This window comes from Octodon degus, unplaced genomic scaffold (genome assembly GCF_000260255.1).
Source record: "Octodon degus isolate 3935 unplaced genomic scaffold, OctDeg1.0 scaffold00003, whole genome shotgun sequence".
Lineage (NCBI taxonomy): Eukaryota > Metazoa > Chordata > Mammalia > Rodentia > Octodontidae > Octodon > Octodon degus.
In genome coordinates, this window is record NW_004524579.1 from 6,631,639 (window position 1) to 6,648,208 (window position 16,570).

Here is a 16,570-nt window from a genome sequence, read left to right on the forward strand (position 1 = left end):
AGAAAGAGGAGATATACATAAAGGAGAGATCAAGGCCAGAAATACCAATCTGGAAATCATCAGTATGTACATGGTGACCGAAATCAGGACAAGACTCAGACATGCAGGTGAAGGTAAGAAACGCTGAGGACACATGAAGAGCAGCATTTCAAGCACAGGAAAAGAGATGGGGCATATCTTCATCAAAAGATGAAGCCCTGCAGCACTGTAATAAAGCTATTTTGTAGGTATGAAACTGAGTCATCTACCTCCTTTAATAATATAGAACTAAGGGCCAGGGAGACAGCTCAGCGGCATAAGTGCCTCCTTGGTAGAGCAGAGAAACAGAAGAGGACCAGAAATCTAAGAGACAGAAGTGTTTTCCTGAGTGTCAGCAATAGACAGAAGTAACTGTTGGATCTGGCAGCAGAGAGTCACTGCTGACTTCCCTTCGTGGTGTCATGATGGGAAGAAGCAGCCATCGATGTGTGAGAGCAATCCCGACTGCTGCCTTGTTTACGCCCCTTCTCTTCTGCCACCTTTGCTTCTGTGCCCTGGTGCCCTTTACTCCTTCCTTCTGCCTACATTTTACTTGGTCTCCTTTTCATATTGTAAACATCTTGACGCTGTATCATTCCTACATTTCCCCAGACTTCAAGACTGACACGACTGTTTTTCTCTTCACCTAAATTAACTACTGTAACTCCTCCTTGTTCATTTCTTTACTTTGTGTTTTTCTCTAACACACATCCTGTGACTATCACATTAGGTATTTTCCTCTCACACAAAAAGACCTGGCTTTGGCCTCAAAAAATGTAACATGCAAGTCTTGTAATATTAAATTATTTACTTTTAATCTCTTACAAGGGGGGAAAATATGTTTTTACTTGAATACCATGTCTTCTGTACACTCTCCAAAGATATGAAGACATCCGTATGGTCTCCTTCAAACTTTCCCATTTGTTGGTTTTATGATGTGTGTTATCACAAAAATAATCTGATCCTACAAAAATTGAAACTATGATAACTTAATACTCTATACTACTTTAATTCCTTTTCGTAGATTCTCACCATCCTTCCCTTTTCCTTTGGCATCAAATTCCACTGATCTCTCTTTGATGTCTATCCCAGTCATGCTAAACTTTCTATTTATATTATTCTAACTGTAGGGGGACACTGCAGCATTGTAGGAAAACTATTTTGTGTGCATAAAATTCAGTCATCTGCCTCAGTTAATAATGTACAATGAGTGAAACATGGACTGGTAAAATGGACAAAGAAACAATCACAACAAAATATGAGAAGATGCTGTGGAATAATTTCAGTTGGGTGAGTCAGTCTTTCCAACCATAACACTTCTCCTCTCTAGATTGGCTATAGTACCTAGAGGGTCAAAGAAGAAAATGATAACACCCAAATAAAATTATGCATAAAGAATTTGAACAGAAATTACTAGACACGCAGCAATATGCTATGACTATCTTCCAAATAGCGTAACAGTTTTTTAAGGATGCATAAGATGCAATGAAACTAATCATTTTCTGATAAAAAGTACATGTATCTATAACTGAAGAAAGATTAGGTATGATATACACTTATGAAGCAAGTAAAACTTACTGTTCTGTATGAGAATTAAAACTTTTACTGAGCTGGAACCAACCAGCCACACACATGAAATGAAATAAAATAATATTCAGTAATAATAATAACACGAATCATTTTCCTAAGAAATACTCTTCTCACCCTTTGTAGACATTGCGCTATATTTCTAGTCCTTATGGCTCCTCTGATATAAAGTAGGAATAATGCTTTTTAAAAAAGGGAAAAATTGTCATGAACTCCTATTGTCTTCTGTGCTTTATGTAAAATAAGTTTTTAATCCAGAAGATAGCAAATTATAGAACACTGGGCTGCGGGAGCTCAGCCCGCACACAACGCATCCCCCAGCGGAAGTTACCTCTCTGTCCAGGTAGTGAGAGACCGTAGTGATGACGCCTGTGCTGGGATGCACAGAAAAGAGCCCGGGAGACCTCGGTGTCTGCTCCACAATGCTGTACTTCAAGCGCGTGTGCATCGTGTCCGGCTCATCCTTGTCGGTGGCACAAACCACACCCACTGAAGTTCCTATCCATTTAAGAAAAAAAAAAAAAAGTTTAATGTCCACAAGTACGAGGTACAAATTTGCAAACTTCAACAATGATCGTGGAAAGCTTGCATTCCTTAGCAGAGAGATTACGTCTTTAGATAGGCTTGCTGAAGATGTCCTGAATGCGTAATACAAAACACTTTGCTGCTGAGACTCAGAGTATACTTGGATTCTGTCCACAGTTAAAACTTTAAGAGTAAATCATTAAAAAGAAGCAATTAACAACAATTGGAAATGACTTCAATATATGTTCCCCAAAAATTGCAATAATAAATCTAGCTTGAAGGATAAGAAATTCAGAATTCTTTTTAAGTTGGATTTTTGGGGGCTGGTGAGATGGCTCAGTGGTCTAAAGCACCTACTTAGAACAAGCTTAGCAAAGCACAGGGACCGTGGTTCAATCCCCCAGCACCACATGCCAGCCAGCCCCGCCCCCTGGTGGGCTGAGCTGGCCACACACACACACACACACACACACACACACACACACACACATAAATAAATAAGTTGGATTTTTGATTAATAGCTAGGTAGGACCAGTTTGGAATACAATTGTATAGACAGCCAAGTACACTTTTCGTAGCTCAGTCTTTATTCCTCCTTTCTAAGCTCTTTTACTTTCCCCTTCTTTTTTTTCACTGTAGCTATATTCTGATTTGATTCACTGTCCCTGAGCAGCTTAGCATCCCAGCCTTCATGGGCCTGAAGCTGTGGGTGTACTGCGCTTCCAGCCCCAGGGCTCACCGGGGCATCAGTGAGTTTGCCCTTGATTCTTTCCTGGCAGGACCAACAGAACAACCTCCTCAAGAAAATTCTGGGACCAGTCATCCCTCTTTGAAAAAGGAAAAATGGAACAGAGTCACAGAATTATGAATCAAGATGTCAAAGTGGAATGCAAACAGGAAAAGTAGATATAAAGATGCACTGAAGATCTAGGTAGCTCCTAGAAACCTTCCCGGGACAGTTCGCCAAGTCAGCCTTTGTGACTGAGCCTACAGTCCCTCCACTTCATTACTGGTGCTTAATCTGCACGTTACAGGTCTCAGAAGGCATCGCGAATGCCACATTCCAGGGCCAAGGAAACTGACATGCTTTGCTTTCCCACATGGGGGAAGAAGTGCTTAGGAGTTTCATACATTTCTCTAAAGTTATGTAGCACTTATTCTAAACACACAGTGAAGTAGTAGTTTTACAAGAAGACACAATGAGAAAAAGAGGTTAAAAAAAAACAAACTGTACACACAGTGGGTACCATTGGATCCTTCTCTAAGTAAAACTTCATTAAAATACCTGCACTGCTTTATAGTAGTACTGATCTTTGACCCAGGAGGTTATTTCTTGGAGGTGCGAAGAATGATAAGTGCACACAAGAGAAAACAAAATAAACTACATAAACAGAGGAGGGTACAAAGCTTCAAGGCCTGTTATCTGCCACCACAGTTAATTAATATCACATTGACAAAGCCAAAAATCCTGCATACCCCAGATAGTACAAGTTGACAAGAACGGATAGGAATCAATATTTGCTGATAAGGGAAGACAAGCCTGTTATTATCTCAGCAGGACGTGGTCATGAGTATAAAAATATCAATGGCTCAAAAAATATACACAAATACATTTAGCATATAAATAGCCTTACCAAGTCTACTACTTTCTGGAACTTCAAAGTTATAAATTGTTTCTGTGAAAACGGGATGGTTGTCATTTTCATCTTCTACTTTGATGGGCAGTGGAAGAGGTGTATCTGCTGAATACCCGTCAGCCGTGGACGCATAGGCAATCAACTGCAAAACAGGCAAAGGCAACTTCTGTTAACAGCAGGTGACAGCAAAAGACAGACAAGGTGTTCCACTATTTCCCCACTGAAAGGCTGATGAATCAAAGGCAGTACACGCTCCGACGGACTGCTCTCCTCTCCAGCATGAAATGACCACGCTGAGTTGAACACTGGCTCACTGAATATAACACAGGGAATGTCGCTCCACTTGCTTATCCTGCGCTGTTTCTTTGTCCTACAAACAAAATCTTTCTCCAATAGAGAATCACTCCCCGAGCCACAAAGAAAGCGCATGGCACCAGAGATCATGCTACATTACTGTGAAAATTGTCAGAGCTGTCTCTTATTGACTATCAACTAAAGCACAGCAGAATTTTGGCTTGCTAGCCACTTGTGGGACTTAGTTTCCCACTTGTATTTACTTAACAGAAAACTGTTTGTGCTGCATGACCAAAAAATAGTAGAGCACTAGAAAAGAGGGTCCCATCAGGTAAGGATAGACATACCCTGAAGTACAACTAAGTAGAGACAGAGACAGTACCTCCTAATACACACTCAACATTAAACCTCCTTGCTTCATTTTAGGCTCAACTAACAAAAGTTGAGCTAAGGAATTGAAGAATTCCTACCATTTCCATTTTCTTTTGATTTTAAGATATCCTCAAAGAACAGAGTGAAGGAAGACAAAATAGATAAAAAGAGTGCAAGAAGAAAGACAGTTTAATAATATAAAATCACTTATCAACAAAACTCTTACATCAAACACATCATATTCCTCACGATCCACTGGCCGGGTACAATACAGATTTCCAGTGTCTCTTTCTATGAAAAACAAATTTAAAGGTTCTTGGTCAACACCACGTCCACTTAGCGAGTAGAAGACGGTATAGTTCTGGGCTGCATCAGACTGCACCTAAGAAGAAAATATATACATAATAATGTAAAAATGCAATTCAAGGAAAATGCTGGTTTAAAAAAAAATTCACAGTTTTTTATTTTTAAAAGGAAAAGGGCTCTCTTTAAAAAAGAAAAAGAAAAAAAGAGAATTTAGATAAGGGCAACATCACCTGATGTTTCTCATTTAAAACTACGTAATTGAGTATATACAAAGAAACATTGTATGCACTCAAAATAATGACCTTATGTATACATGTACCTCATCTGTTTATATTTATGCACCATGTATTTTTTTAATCATTTTTTTCTGTACTTTAGGGAAGGGTCTACAGGGTGGTGAGGGTCTCACTCCTAGATCGGACTTGTAGTGATCCACCTGTTTAAAACCTCCACAGGCGCGTGCCACAACACCCCATCTCAATTGCTGTCTCAGCGCGCCCCAGGGGCGGGGCCGGCCAGGGGCATTGAACCTCCAGCCTGTGAGCCTGCCTGCATGTGTTTTAATCCACTGAAATATTTGGCCGGCCCCTGTGTACCATGTATTAATTATCCTCAGCAAGTCAATTTTTTTTTTTTTTTTTTTTTTTTTTTTTTTGTGGCAGAACAGAGGATTGAACTCAGTCCCTTGTGCTTGCCAGGGAAGTGCTTATTCCACTGAGCCATCTCCCTGGCCCTCTAAGCAAGTCAATTTACACAATAGTCATCATACACTAGATTTCTAGCAACTATTCTTTGTAAAACTAAAAATTTGTATCATTTGGCTAACATCCCCTCTTTCCTCTGGCTCTTAAGGACTGGTAACAAGCATGTTATTGTTTCATGGTTAAATTCTTTTATATTCCACAGATAAGCAATATTATACAGTATTTATCTCTGTGTATAATTTATTTTGCTTATTGTAAAGTTCTCCAGCTTTATCCATGTTGTTGAAAATGACAAAAATTCTTATTTGTGTGTGTGTGAGAGAGAGAGAGAGAGAGAGAGAGAGAGAGAGAGAGAGAGAGAAGAGCAAGACAGAAGAGAGAGGGAGACTGATGTAAGTATTTATCTGTCAATGGACACCACAGTAGTTTCCGTATCTTAACCATTATGAGTAGTGTTGCAATGCAATAGGTGTACAAATATGCCTATGACGACTACTTTAATTTCCTTGGAGCACACGGACATTCCTCACTTAAGCACCCACCTAAGGGCTATTCAGATGTAAGACTAACGTGTGCTGTTGGAACTTAGGGCCCACCACTGGGCCTTACAACCCACATTCAGCCTTATAGGCAGTGTTGGCTTATGGTGGCTTCTGCAGTCCAATACAGTAATTTTTACCAATTATACTACATGGTATTGTAGTTTTATGTTCTATTACATGGTACAGTACTACATGTGAGGGTCATCCAAGTAAAGGCAAAGTCATCAAGCTGGGAATTTCCTTTGACTATTTCTTTGTTTTGAATATTATAATGTAAGCAAAATTCCTCATTTAGTGACCAGCTCAGTTAACAACCTAGCTTGCAAGACTGTAAGTTGGTCATTGAAAGAGCAATGCCTGTATATCCAGAAGCAGAACTGCTGGATCGTGTGGTAGTTCTACTCTTAATTGTTCTTAAGGACTTTCTACCGTCTTCCAATTGATACAAGTGTACACGAGCTCCCACCAGCAGCATACAAGGCCTCCTTTCTTTCACATCTTCGACAACACTTGTGTCTGGTCTTTCCTGCTACTAGCCTTGCTAATAGGCATGAAGTGATACATCTCATTGTGGCTTTTGCTTGTAATGATTAGTGAGGTCACACACCTTTTCATGGCCCTGTTGGCCACTTGCTTGTTTTCTTTGGGAAACTGTCTACTATTAAGCTCCCTTGCCAATCCATTCAGCTGGTTAGCTATTTATTGCTAGTGAGTTAGCAAGTTCTTTGTTATTTTGAACATTAACTCCCTACCAGATATATGGTTTATAATTTTTTTCATTATATAGACTGACTTTTAAAAGACATGTATTTTGCATGTATTTCAAAGAGGTAATACTTTTTTATATTTTAAAAAAGCAATACTAGGAGCTGGGGCAATGGCTCAGTGGAATAAGTGCTTCCCTGGCAAGCACAGGGCCTGAGTTTGAGCCCCAGTTCTGCCAAAAAGAAAAAAGAAAAGAAAAGAAAAGTAATACTTAACAGTTTTAAAAGGACAAGACTCAATTTATTCACATAGATTTTTCTTTGGGTAAAGAAAAAAGCAAGGAGACTCTAGAAAGTGACTACAAACAAGGAGGGGAGAGATAGTGAAACCCTAGACTAACCTGTAACATACAGAGAGGTGAGTGGTGTTGATTCTGGACACAATTTAAAGAGTCAGCTAAAGGCTTTGCTAGTACTTGGATGTGTGGAGAAAAATAGAGGTCAAAGATGATACTACCCTGAGGGTCTTCACATAGGCCTGTACCTATTCTGTGTTTCTTCTTTGGTATTAGAATGTGTAGCTGACTGAAAAGATACCTGAAGAAAAGTATCTTTCAGTGTCCCTTGAAATAAGTCATGATTTCATTAAAAATCTGGAAGGTAGGCAGTGAACAAAAATGATATAAATAATAATGATAAGCATAAACAATATACATAAAAATAAGCAGCTGAACAAAACCCAGGCTGTGCTCTGAAAACAAAGGAGTATGTTCTCCCTTTTGAACACTGTGGTGAGTCAGAACAGTGGCGGCAAAACTAAAAAATAAAATGCCTGATGCCTGGTGTCTTTTTCGTATTAAAACTTGTTACAGCACCTCACTTGCATGGAAGAGCAAAGAGCGAGTGCCTCACCTAAGCCACTGTCACTTGGGATCTTAGTAAAACAAAGATATTTTAATATCCTGTAACAATCAGAAATGAAAGCTTAACTGTGAGAATAAATGGACATGGCCAGTGGGGCTCAACACTAATGCCAGAATGATTCAAACAAAACCAAGCCCAAAATGTAAAATTTTCCAGAATCTTCTCTGATTTTCATGAATATGTGGTTGCAATACATAATTAACATATTCACCACAGGGAATTCGTGCATATATGTGTCATATCCTAAACCTTTTCACTGCACTTCCCCCTTCTTCCCTGTTCATCCCATCCTTAGATCTCTTCCCATCTCTAAAACATCTTCCTATTTCCTATTATGTGTCTAGAATCTCTTGAAACCAGATTTCAATATATGTATATAGACAGTCAAATGTGCTTATACAAGATTCAGAAGTCATAAGTGAGGCAAATGTCTCATTTGGAAAGTTTTCTGTTTTGCTGGCAACTGTTCTGCTGGCATTTGTTCCTTTTCTTTCTTTTCTCTTGTTTTGAAATGGGTTGGGTTGGGTTGGGTTGGGCTGGGTTGAGTTGGGTTGGGTTGGGGTAGCAACAAAAGTTCCAATAGTTACTCACCAGCTTTGTAGGTGATGAGAGATAGGCACTGGGTCAGTGTTTTTGCTAAAACTGGCTGGAACAACCAAGAGGCTGATGCAGAGCCACACGAGGAGGAACAGCCTCTTACTGCAGAGTTTTCCTCTCTGAGGCAGTGGCACTTTGGTTGGGCATCAGTATTTACTATAGAGAAAGCACTATGTCCCTTGGTTGTAGGTTCTGTGGTGGAGCTAGCTTGCAATTTGTTCCTAAAATGTTCTTCAGCCCTTCCTTCCAACAACCCTGCAATCTATTTCATATGCTGTAATGAATCCCTATCAGTTAGCTACATGGACAACCATTCTCTGCACTAACAAAGCCTGAGGAAACACACAAATGTCCAAATAGCTAGAAGCAATGAAGAGCCGCTGAGATGGAAGGGTACTGTTTAGAAGAAAAACACAGCATTTGAGTTGTGTATGTAAGTTTGAAATGTCTGTTAGACTTTCATCTGGAAATACCAATTAAGAAGTTTGGGTTGGAATGAAGATATCACAAATATCCAGAAGAGGGGCCAGGGAGATGGCTCAGTAGAATAAGCGCTTGCCTGGCAAGCGCAAGGGCATGAGTTCAATCCCCGGTTCCAAAAAAAAAAAATACAGAAGAAAAATGTTCTTAGAGCAATCAGAAAGGTAAGATTAATGAACAGTACACATAAACAAGCAATAAACAAGGTTCAATGACTGAGCTCAGGACTTCTCCAAAGTTCAGAGACTGGGGAAGAAAGACATAAAAAAAAGTGTGACCATGAAGAAAATGGAGAACTGAATAAATAGTTTCCCAGAAACCAACCAAGGAAAGTATTTAAGGAAAATGGAAAAGTTAAATATGTCAAACGTGCATAAGCCAAAGCAATGAATACTGAGGCAGTAACTGATTTAGCAACCGTAATGACTAAAATCGTGTGTGATCAGTGCAACTGTGATAAGCAGAAGTCATTTCTTCATATGCCTCTGTAGTGCATAAGATATAATATTCATGAAGCAATAACAAGGGCCTAGTAGTACCGAACGGAATACCAAACAAGTAACACAGAGATTTCATCATCAGTATTAAACAGCATCCACTGTAATAAACATTTCAGAGGAATAAAGCAAACACAACGATGTTCCTCTCATCACCCTGCTCACTAAGTGCTGCCACCCTTTGCCCTGTGTCCTTCACTAAGCCAATGAACTACACGAGAGCAAGGGCTGGGCCTAAGTTTATTTCCATCTTTAGTATTTACAACAATGTCTACCACAAAATACAGTAGGTGCTCAAAAACTGTGTGCAAAATGAAAGAAAAATAAGCAATGATTTTCCAATGGCTGGAGAGTCTACTCTTGTATCACTGGTATCTGTCTTAGTTACTCTTCTCTTGTTGATGAGATAAATTACCTGGCATGCAAAATGAAGGAAGGAAAAGTCAATTTAGCTCACAGTTAGTAGAGGTTTCAGTCCATACTCAGCTGGCTCCAAGGCAGGGCGGCACATGGCAGAGGGCAGCCGTTTATGGCAGCAGAAAACAGGAAAGAGCAAAGGGAGGGGCAGTAGCTGTGCTTTCCTCCTTACATTGTAATGCGGATTACCCACCCAGGGCTGGAGTAGCACTCACACCCATAAAGCCAGCCTTTGATCATGTATTAATCACAAACTCTAGAAGCTATCCCAGTGACTGCATGAGGCTTGGGGGGACAACTAGACACAAACCATCACAGTATCTTAGTCCTTTTCTTTTTCTCATTTTAGTCTTCTATTGCACTTCACCACCACCTCCAGGAAGGTTCTGTTTTGCAAATACTTAACCTGAGAAAAGCAAACTCTGGGAATTAAAGCACTCTCATCAGAAGGAATGGAAACTTACTTGTTGAAGAAACAAGGGAAAGGGGCCCAAGGAATTCTCTTGCATTGAACAAGGAATAGGTGCCCATCTCCTCTTGGATCTCCTGAGAACAGCTTCTTTAGTAGACCTTTTCTTCAGTATCTGGATTCAGAGAAAGAAAAAATAAATAAAAGCACCACAGCATGCTTCATTGTAAAATAGCGGGCAGCTAGCATCTCCCTAGCAGCTTGGTCTCAGGAACTTCCCATACTGACACTAAAGCTGGTTGATGAAGCCTTTTGGGATTGGAGAGGTAGAAAGGATTTTGAACATTTCATAAGCTAGGAGGATTTTCTTTTAGATACCTTCAACACTGACCATATTTTCAGGTTAGGAAAATCATCCCTGTATTCTTAGTTCTTCTTGCCCTGCCCCACATAGAGATAGAGTATATATTCTCTCTTAAATAATCTCTACGAGGCATTTACCTCTCATATCTGTTAAAATCTCCCACTCTCAGGTGAACCAGAGAAAGCAAATGCATGTCCTTCATAGCCTGCTTTACCTGCATTAGGCAATATGGTCACCACCAGGGACTACTGACCATATGATTATGCTAACTATAATTAAATGAAATAAAGAGTTCTGCCTTTCAGTTGTACTAGCCACAAGCCAAATATTCAGTAACATTTGTACTGGGCCACCATATGAAACAGTACAGGATACAGAACATTTCGGTCACTACAAAAAGTTCTGTCAGATTTTCTTAGTGATGGCCATGTTGTTTCAAAAAGAAATCCAATTTGGTGACAATGAATTATGAAATAACTTTAGCAAATACTGAATAAAAGAGTCAAGTAGTCATTTTAAATTAGCTTTATCATCAGTATAGATAACATAGATCAGGTATAATCCAAACTAAACCACTTAACATTGTGTGACTAGTCTCATAACTGCTTTCCTCATGGTCAACAGTTTACACTAATGGGAAAAGTCCTACACAGTAAAGAACAGCTGTCACGTGACTCCGGCGCACAAAAGCCATCAGCTAGAATTCAGAGATGGAAGAGACCTTCATGCAGGAGGTGTCATCGGAATTTCAAAGAGCCATACCAAAGCAAATGTTTCACTGGAGCTTAAAAAGAGAGGGAGCAAGGAACAAAGAGGCAGAAATGGGAAGATGAAGAGAAGGAAGGGAAAGAAATGAGGGAAGGAAAGATATGAGGGAAGGGGAAAAGATATGAGGGGAGGAAAGATATGAGGGGAGGGGAGGGGAGGGGAGGAAAAGTCCATCCCCAAAGATCCTTTGCTTCTCTCTGCCATTTTTACAAAGAGTATTTTAATGAAAAAAAAAAAAATGCCTGAAAGTACTAGGGACACGCTGAGTACCTTCTTCTGATGTTCCAGGACCACAGTTAGCTCCTTCTGCATCTCTGTCTCCATATCAGAAAGCCAGACAGTGAATGCTCTTTTCCCCTCGGGCAGCACCACAGCCCTGGTGCTGTACACGGACCCATCCCGGAGAACTCTGAAGTCAGGGTCCCGTGACTGGACGAGGTCTGCGGACCTGAGGCATGCTTTCCAATTAACTGCAAGGAAAAGTTTCTCAGTTGTCAGGTAGAAACACATACAGAGAGGGAAATAAAAAAGTAAACGATTTAAATGAACTTAACAAATGTGGCAAAAACCAATTAACTCTGAGTTTACCAAATACCTTAACCAGTTCTTTCACATCATTTTTTAAGGGGTAATTTCCTTTCAGTTAAATAATTGATAATTACTGATTGTACACTTCTATCAAACAAAGTGTTTCATACTTTGCTATGTTTTTAGTAGGCTCATGAATGTGACCTTCAATTACAGTGGGGTAGGCACTACAATTATGACACAGTTACACGACACACCCCCTCATGCACCTGAGTAAACACACAGAGTTTTCCTTCACAATACTCTGAGTTTGTCTTCAGCCAGAAGTTACACAAAGAGACACAAGGAACAATGAAGGGGATGAATTAGGCAAGCCGTGAAGTAAGAACAATTGATCTGTGAATCTTCCCCCGAACCTCTCTGTACACTTTCTCTCCACAGATTTAAGATACTGTGTGTGTCCCTAGCCTTTCAGGACCCCATGGAGACTCTGCATGAGGTCTTCTCCTTTAGGAGCTTTGAACTCTAGTAGAAGGTAATTCTTTTAAGTACCAAAATATGGTGTTTTCTAGCAAGACAAAGCCTATCTCAATCTCACAAGAACCAGTAATGCAAACGCAGGACCACTAGGGGTGGGGGTGCTGCCAAAAAATACCTGGCCACGGCCACACCAGCCCTTAGTGGGGAAGCTCAGAAGTCTGGGAGCTCACAGCCTAGAGTGGACACTATGAGTCCATACTGGCAAGGCCCATGGTGAGGCTGACCCGCAGTGGTCACCATCACTTCCCATCCTGCCACGAAAGTCAGAGGCCCAAGCAACTCGTGCAATCTGGAGGCAGTGGGGACTCCAGCCCCAAAGCAAGGAAGCAACATTGTTAAGTATATTGGATTTGATGAACATCTTAAAAATAACAGCTCTGGGAAGGAAGGTTGGATCCCCCACGGAGCTAGTGCAGAGAGCTGCACACTCGCCCAGAGCCCCCTTCTGGCCTGTCTCCATATGAGAAAGAGACAACGGGTGCTAGGAAGTCTTCGTTTCTCACCATCTCTCCAGAGCCGACACATCACTTCTGTAGATACCCACAGGCAGACTGGGAAAGCAGGGAAAGCCAGGGACAAACCTGCTGAAGGCTTGAGAGCACACCAGAGAGGAGGAGGAGGAGGAGCCAAGAGGAAAGATCTGGAAACTGAATAGAGAACAGGGGCAAGAACTGCAGAGGAATCAGAGAGAGGCAGGCAGCCTCTAGAGAGAGGTTCAGCAGGAGACTTGTCCCAGGTCTCCCAGTGTGTCTTTTAATGCAATCACCCCCTTACCAAGGATCTTGCAATACCCAAACTGCTCTTAATTAAACTCTTTTCACCAAAAAAATAAACTAATAAAATCTTTCCACCCATGCTTCACCTATGAATTGGTCAGAAAACACACTGATAACACTCTAAACAATCACCTCTCAAAGCATTCATGCGCTCCTGGCGGGTGGTGCTATCATTTTAATCCAAATCATCACCCGCGAAGATGCTTCGCCTAAAAGAAGCGAATGCTTCAGGGACGAAGGTGTATTTCCTTCATCTGCATATTGGGCTTTGGAACTAACAATTTCCGGTCCAGCCCCTGGAGAAGCACATCTGACCTCTGTTTATATCCCTTTACTTAATTCTTCATAGGAAAGAAAATGTCTTCCTTCAGTTCAAAATAGCCAAGGCACATGGGCCAGAATGGGGCACTTTGTTTCAAAGTTAAATTTGATATCTTTGGGATAAACTACCACTCTTTGGGGAAAAAAATTATGACACTTTCCTCCAATATCCTCTGCACCTGGACAGGCTTTCCAGCTGCTGGAAAAGTCGAAGGTTTCCCAGCTTTTCAGAGTGGGTGTGCCACTGGGCTCAGCTTCTCAATGCAATGCCTCACCTTGCGGTGGTCCTTAACGCAGTTGTCGCCTGATACAAACCCCGCTCGGGGTCTCTGGGCTCCTTATCGCTACTTCCCTAATGACTGGAACACCACAGCAATAAAAGCACCACACGTTATATATAATTAGTTGTATAGTTTTTAAATTGTTAAAACACAGGTTACTACAAAAACGTCACACATTAGAACATTTGAACCACATCAACTACGAAATTCAACAGGGTTATAAAGAACAAAATCATATATTAAAAATAATCCTGCCTTGTTTCTACTTATGAGTAAATTCAAGCCAACTCCAAATGGCATGCATCGTGTATCATAATAGGGAAGCTAATTTACGTGAACTAAATAAAGAAAGGCTTCTGCGAAGTCTCTCACCTCTGCCGATGAGCTTGTCTGCCTCGAGTTTAGAAGGCACATTGAACATCACATTTTTACAGGCTTCACCAGCAAAACTGAAGACCTAGAGTTTAAAAAAGATCATATTGATACAACAGAAAATAAAGAACAAAAGCCATACGACCATCTCCACGGATGCAGTCGAGTAACTGACAGATTTTAATTCCCATGTATGACTAAGTCTGGATTTGCAAGGAAGAAAACTGTCTCTGTTCACAGGTAACATAATCTTTTATGTATAAAACCCTAAGAAATCCACTTAAAGAACTACCCAAACAAATAGTCCAGCATAGCTACAGGAAATAAGACAGAAAAAAACAAAACAAAAGAAGATTGCATCCTGCCAGGGAGATGGCTCAGTAGAGTGAGTGCTTCCCTGGCAAGCGCAAGAGCCTGAGTTCAATCCCCAGTTCAGCAAATAAAAAAAAAAAAAAGCATCCCTGTCCATTAGCAATACAAAATATGAAAAAGCCTAACTAAACACCCATTTTGCAATCATATCAAGAACAAAATATTTTGAAATATATTCAGTCAAAGAAGTATAAAGTTATACACTAAAAATCATAAAACACTTAAGTAATAAAACTTAAAAAGAACCAAATAAATAGAAAGATGTCCTATTTTCCTGGATCAAAAGATGTATTCCCCAAACTCACCTACAGATTTAATGCAATTCCTATCAAATCCTCACTGCCAGGGGTCAGGGAGATAAACGGCATAAGCACCTGCCTGGCAAGTGCAAGGTCCTGAGCTTGATCTCTGGTACCGCCAAAAAAAAAAAAAAAGAACAAAACAAAACAAAAAACAACACCCCACTGCCACTTCTGAAGAATCAATAATTAATCCTCATGGAAATTCAAAGGGCCCTAACAAATCTGAGAATAAACAAAGTTAGAGAACATACGTTTCCCAATTTCAAAACATGTCACAAAACTACAACACATAGTAATATGGCATAATGATAAACACATTATTTAAATGGAATAGAATTTAAATCATAGCAGCAATCCTTTACTTCTTTAACGTCAGGAAGCTTATTTAGCTTTGAAAACTTCCAAATAAAGACACCTGTTCAACTCACAATAGGACCAGTAAATACCTAACATAGAAAAGTTACAAATTCCTAACAAATAAACAGCACCCCAAATGGAGCTCCAACATAAGGGTTAGAATTAAAACTACTTAAAGGCAGACTTACGAGCAAATCTCCATGATTCTGGCCTAGTCAATGGGTTTCTTAAATATGACACCAAAACCCACAAAGCAATAAAATTTGAAAAAGAGGACTTAATTAAGATGTATATTTTTCCTTTTCAAACTTCATGATAAAGAAATTGAAAACCCCCAGAATGGGAGAAAACATTTTCAAATCATAATACAGTGACCCACCTCCATGATGTATGCAGGTATTTTGAAACTCAATAATAAAAAAGTTGGCAAAGCATGTGAATAGACATTATGCAAAGAAGATAGGCAACTAGCCAGTCGGCAGATGGAAAGACGCCCAGCATCATTAGGACTTGGGCAAAGGCGAATCCAAAGCACGGTGAGATGCCTGCTGGGACAGCTAACAAGACAGAAAATAAGTTGTTGAGAAGAATGTGGAAAAACTGGAACCCTCACATGGGACCGATGAAAATGTGAACCGATACGGTCACTTTGGAAACAGTTCAGTTTGTCGGCATGAAACACAAGCTCAAGATAAGATCCAGTATTCCCACTACATCTAAGCAAAACAAGATTCTGTATCTACACAGAAAAGTACACCGGACCAGCAAGAGCAGCATTACTCACAATAGCCAAGAAATGTGCACGGCCTACACTTCTGTCACCTGGTGAACGCAGCAACAAACTGTGAGATACCCACAAATGGGATTATTCTAAAGCATGACCCTGAAAAATATCCTTAGTGAAAAGACAAAAACTATAGGGCCTATACCTATGATGGTTACATTTATGGTAGAACCTCCAAAGGAGACTACATGAAACAGAGTAGATTAGTGATTACTTAGGGCTCAAAATAAAACAGAAAATGCGCTTGGATTGGGTATTAAGCTTGTCAAAGTCATGGAAATAGTCTACATTAGACTGTTTCTGTGATTATACATTTGCTGAAATCTATTGAACTGTGTCACTTTGCACAGGTAAATCTTATGGAATGCAAATTATACCTCAGTAAAGCTGCTTGTGACAGAAAAGAATACTCATTGACAGAAAGATGACCCTTTCCATATCTGCTTTTACAAACTGGTAGGGACAAGCTCTTTCACATTTACAAAAACAGTTTCAGAAAACAGAACAACAAAGAAGCAAATAAGTTCTAATATAGCTACATATAAAATACTTTTACGTAAAATTAAAAGATTAATAGTGATATATATTACACTATGTTATGTTATATTATACATGGCATGATCAAAACTACAGTGAATGTTTACTTTTTAAAAAAATATATTACATTAGGGGGCTGGTGAGATGGCTCAGTGGTCTAAAACACCTACTTAGAACAAGCTCAGCAAAGCAAGGGACCGCGGTTCAATCCCCCAGCACCACATGCCAGCCAGGCCCGCCCCCTGGTGGGCTGAG

At 40.1% G+C, this 16,570-nt stretch overlaps 1 protein-coding gene across 1 annotated transcript in view; it reads right to left on the reverse strand.

Moving 5' to 3' along the window:
- The window catches only part of Dsc3 (desmocollin 3), a 50,953-nt gene that overhangs the window by 25,401 nt on the left and 8,982 nt on the right, over positions 1 to 16,570 (reverse strand). The window contains exons 2-7 of the mRNA XM_023715382.1: positions 13,964 to 14,048; positions 11,416 to 11,615; positions 10,069 to 10,188; positions 4,660 to 4,815; positions 3,765 to 3,909; positions 1,937 to 2,103 (exon numbers count right to left, since the gene is read on the reverse strand). Coding sequence (XP_023571150.1) covers positions 1,937 to 2,103; positions 3,765 to 3,909; positions 4,660 to 4,815; positions 10,069 to 10,188; positions 11,416 to 11,615; positions 13,964 to 14,012 — 837 coding nt within the window. The 5' untranslated portion in view covers positions 14,013 to 14,048. The remainder of the gene's footprint in view (positions 1 to 1,936; positions 2,104 to 3,764; positions 3,910 to 4,659; positions 4,816 to 10,068; positions 10,189 to 11,415; positions 11,616 to 13,963; positions 14,049 to 16,570) is intronic.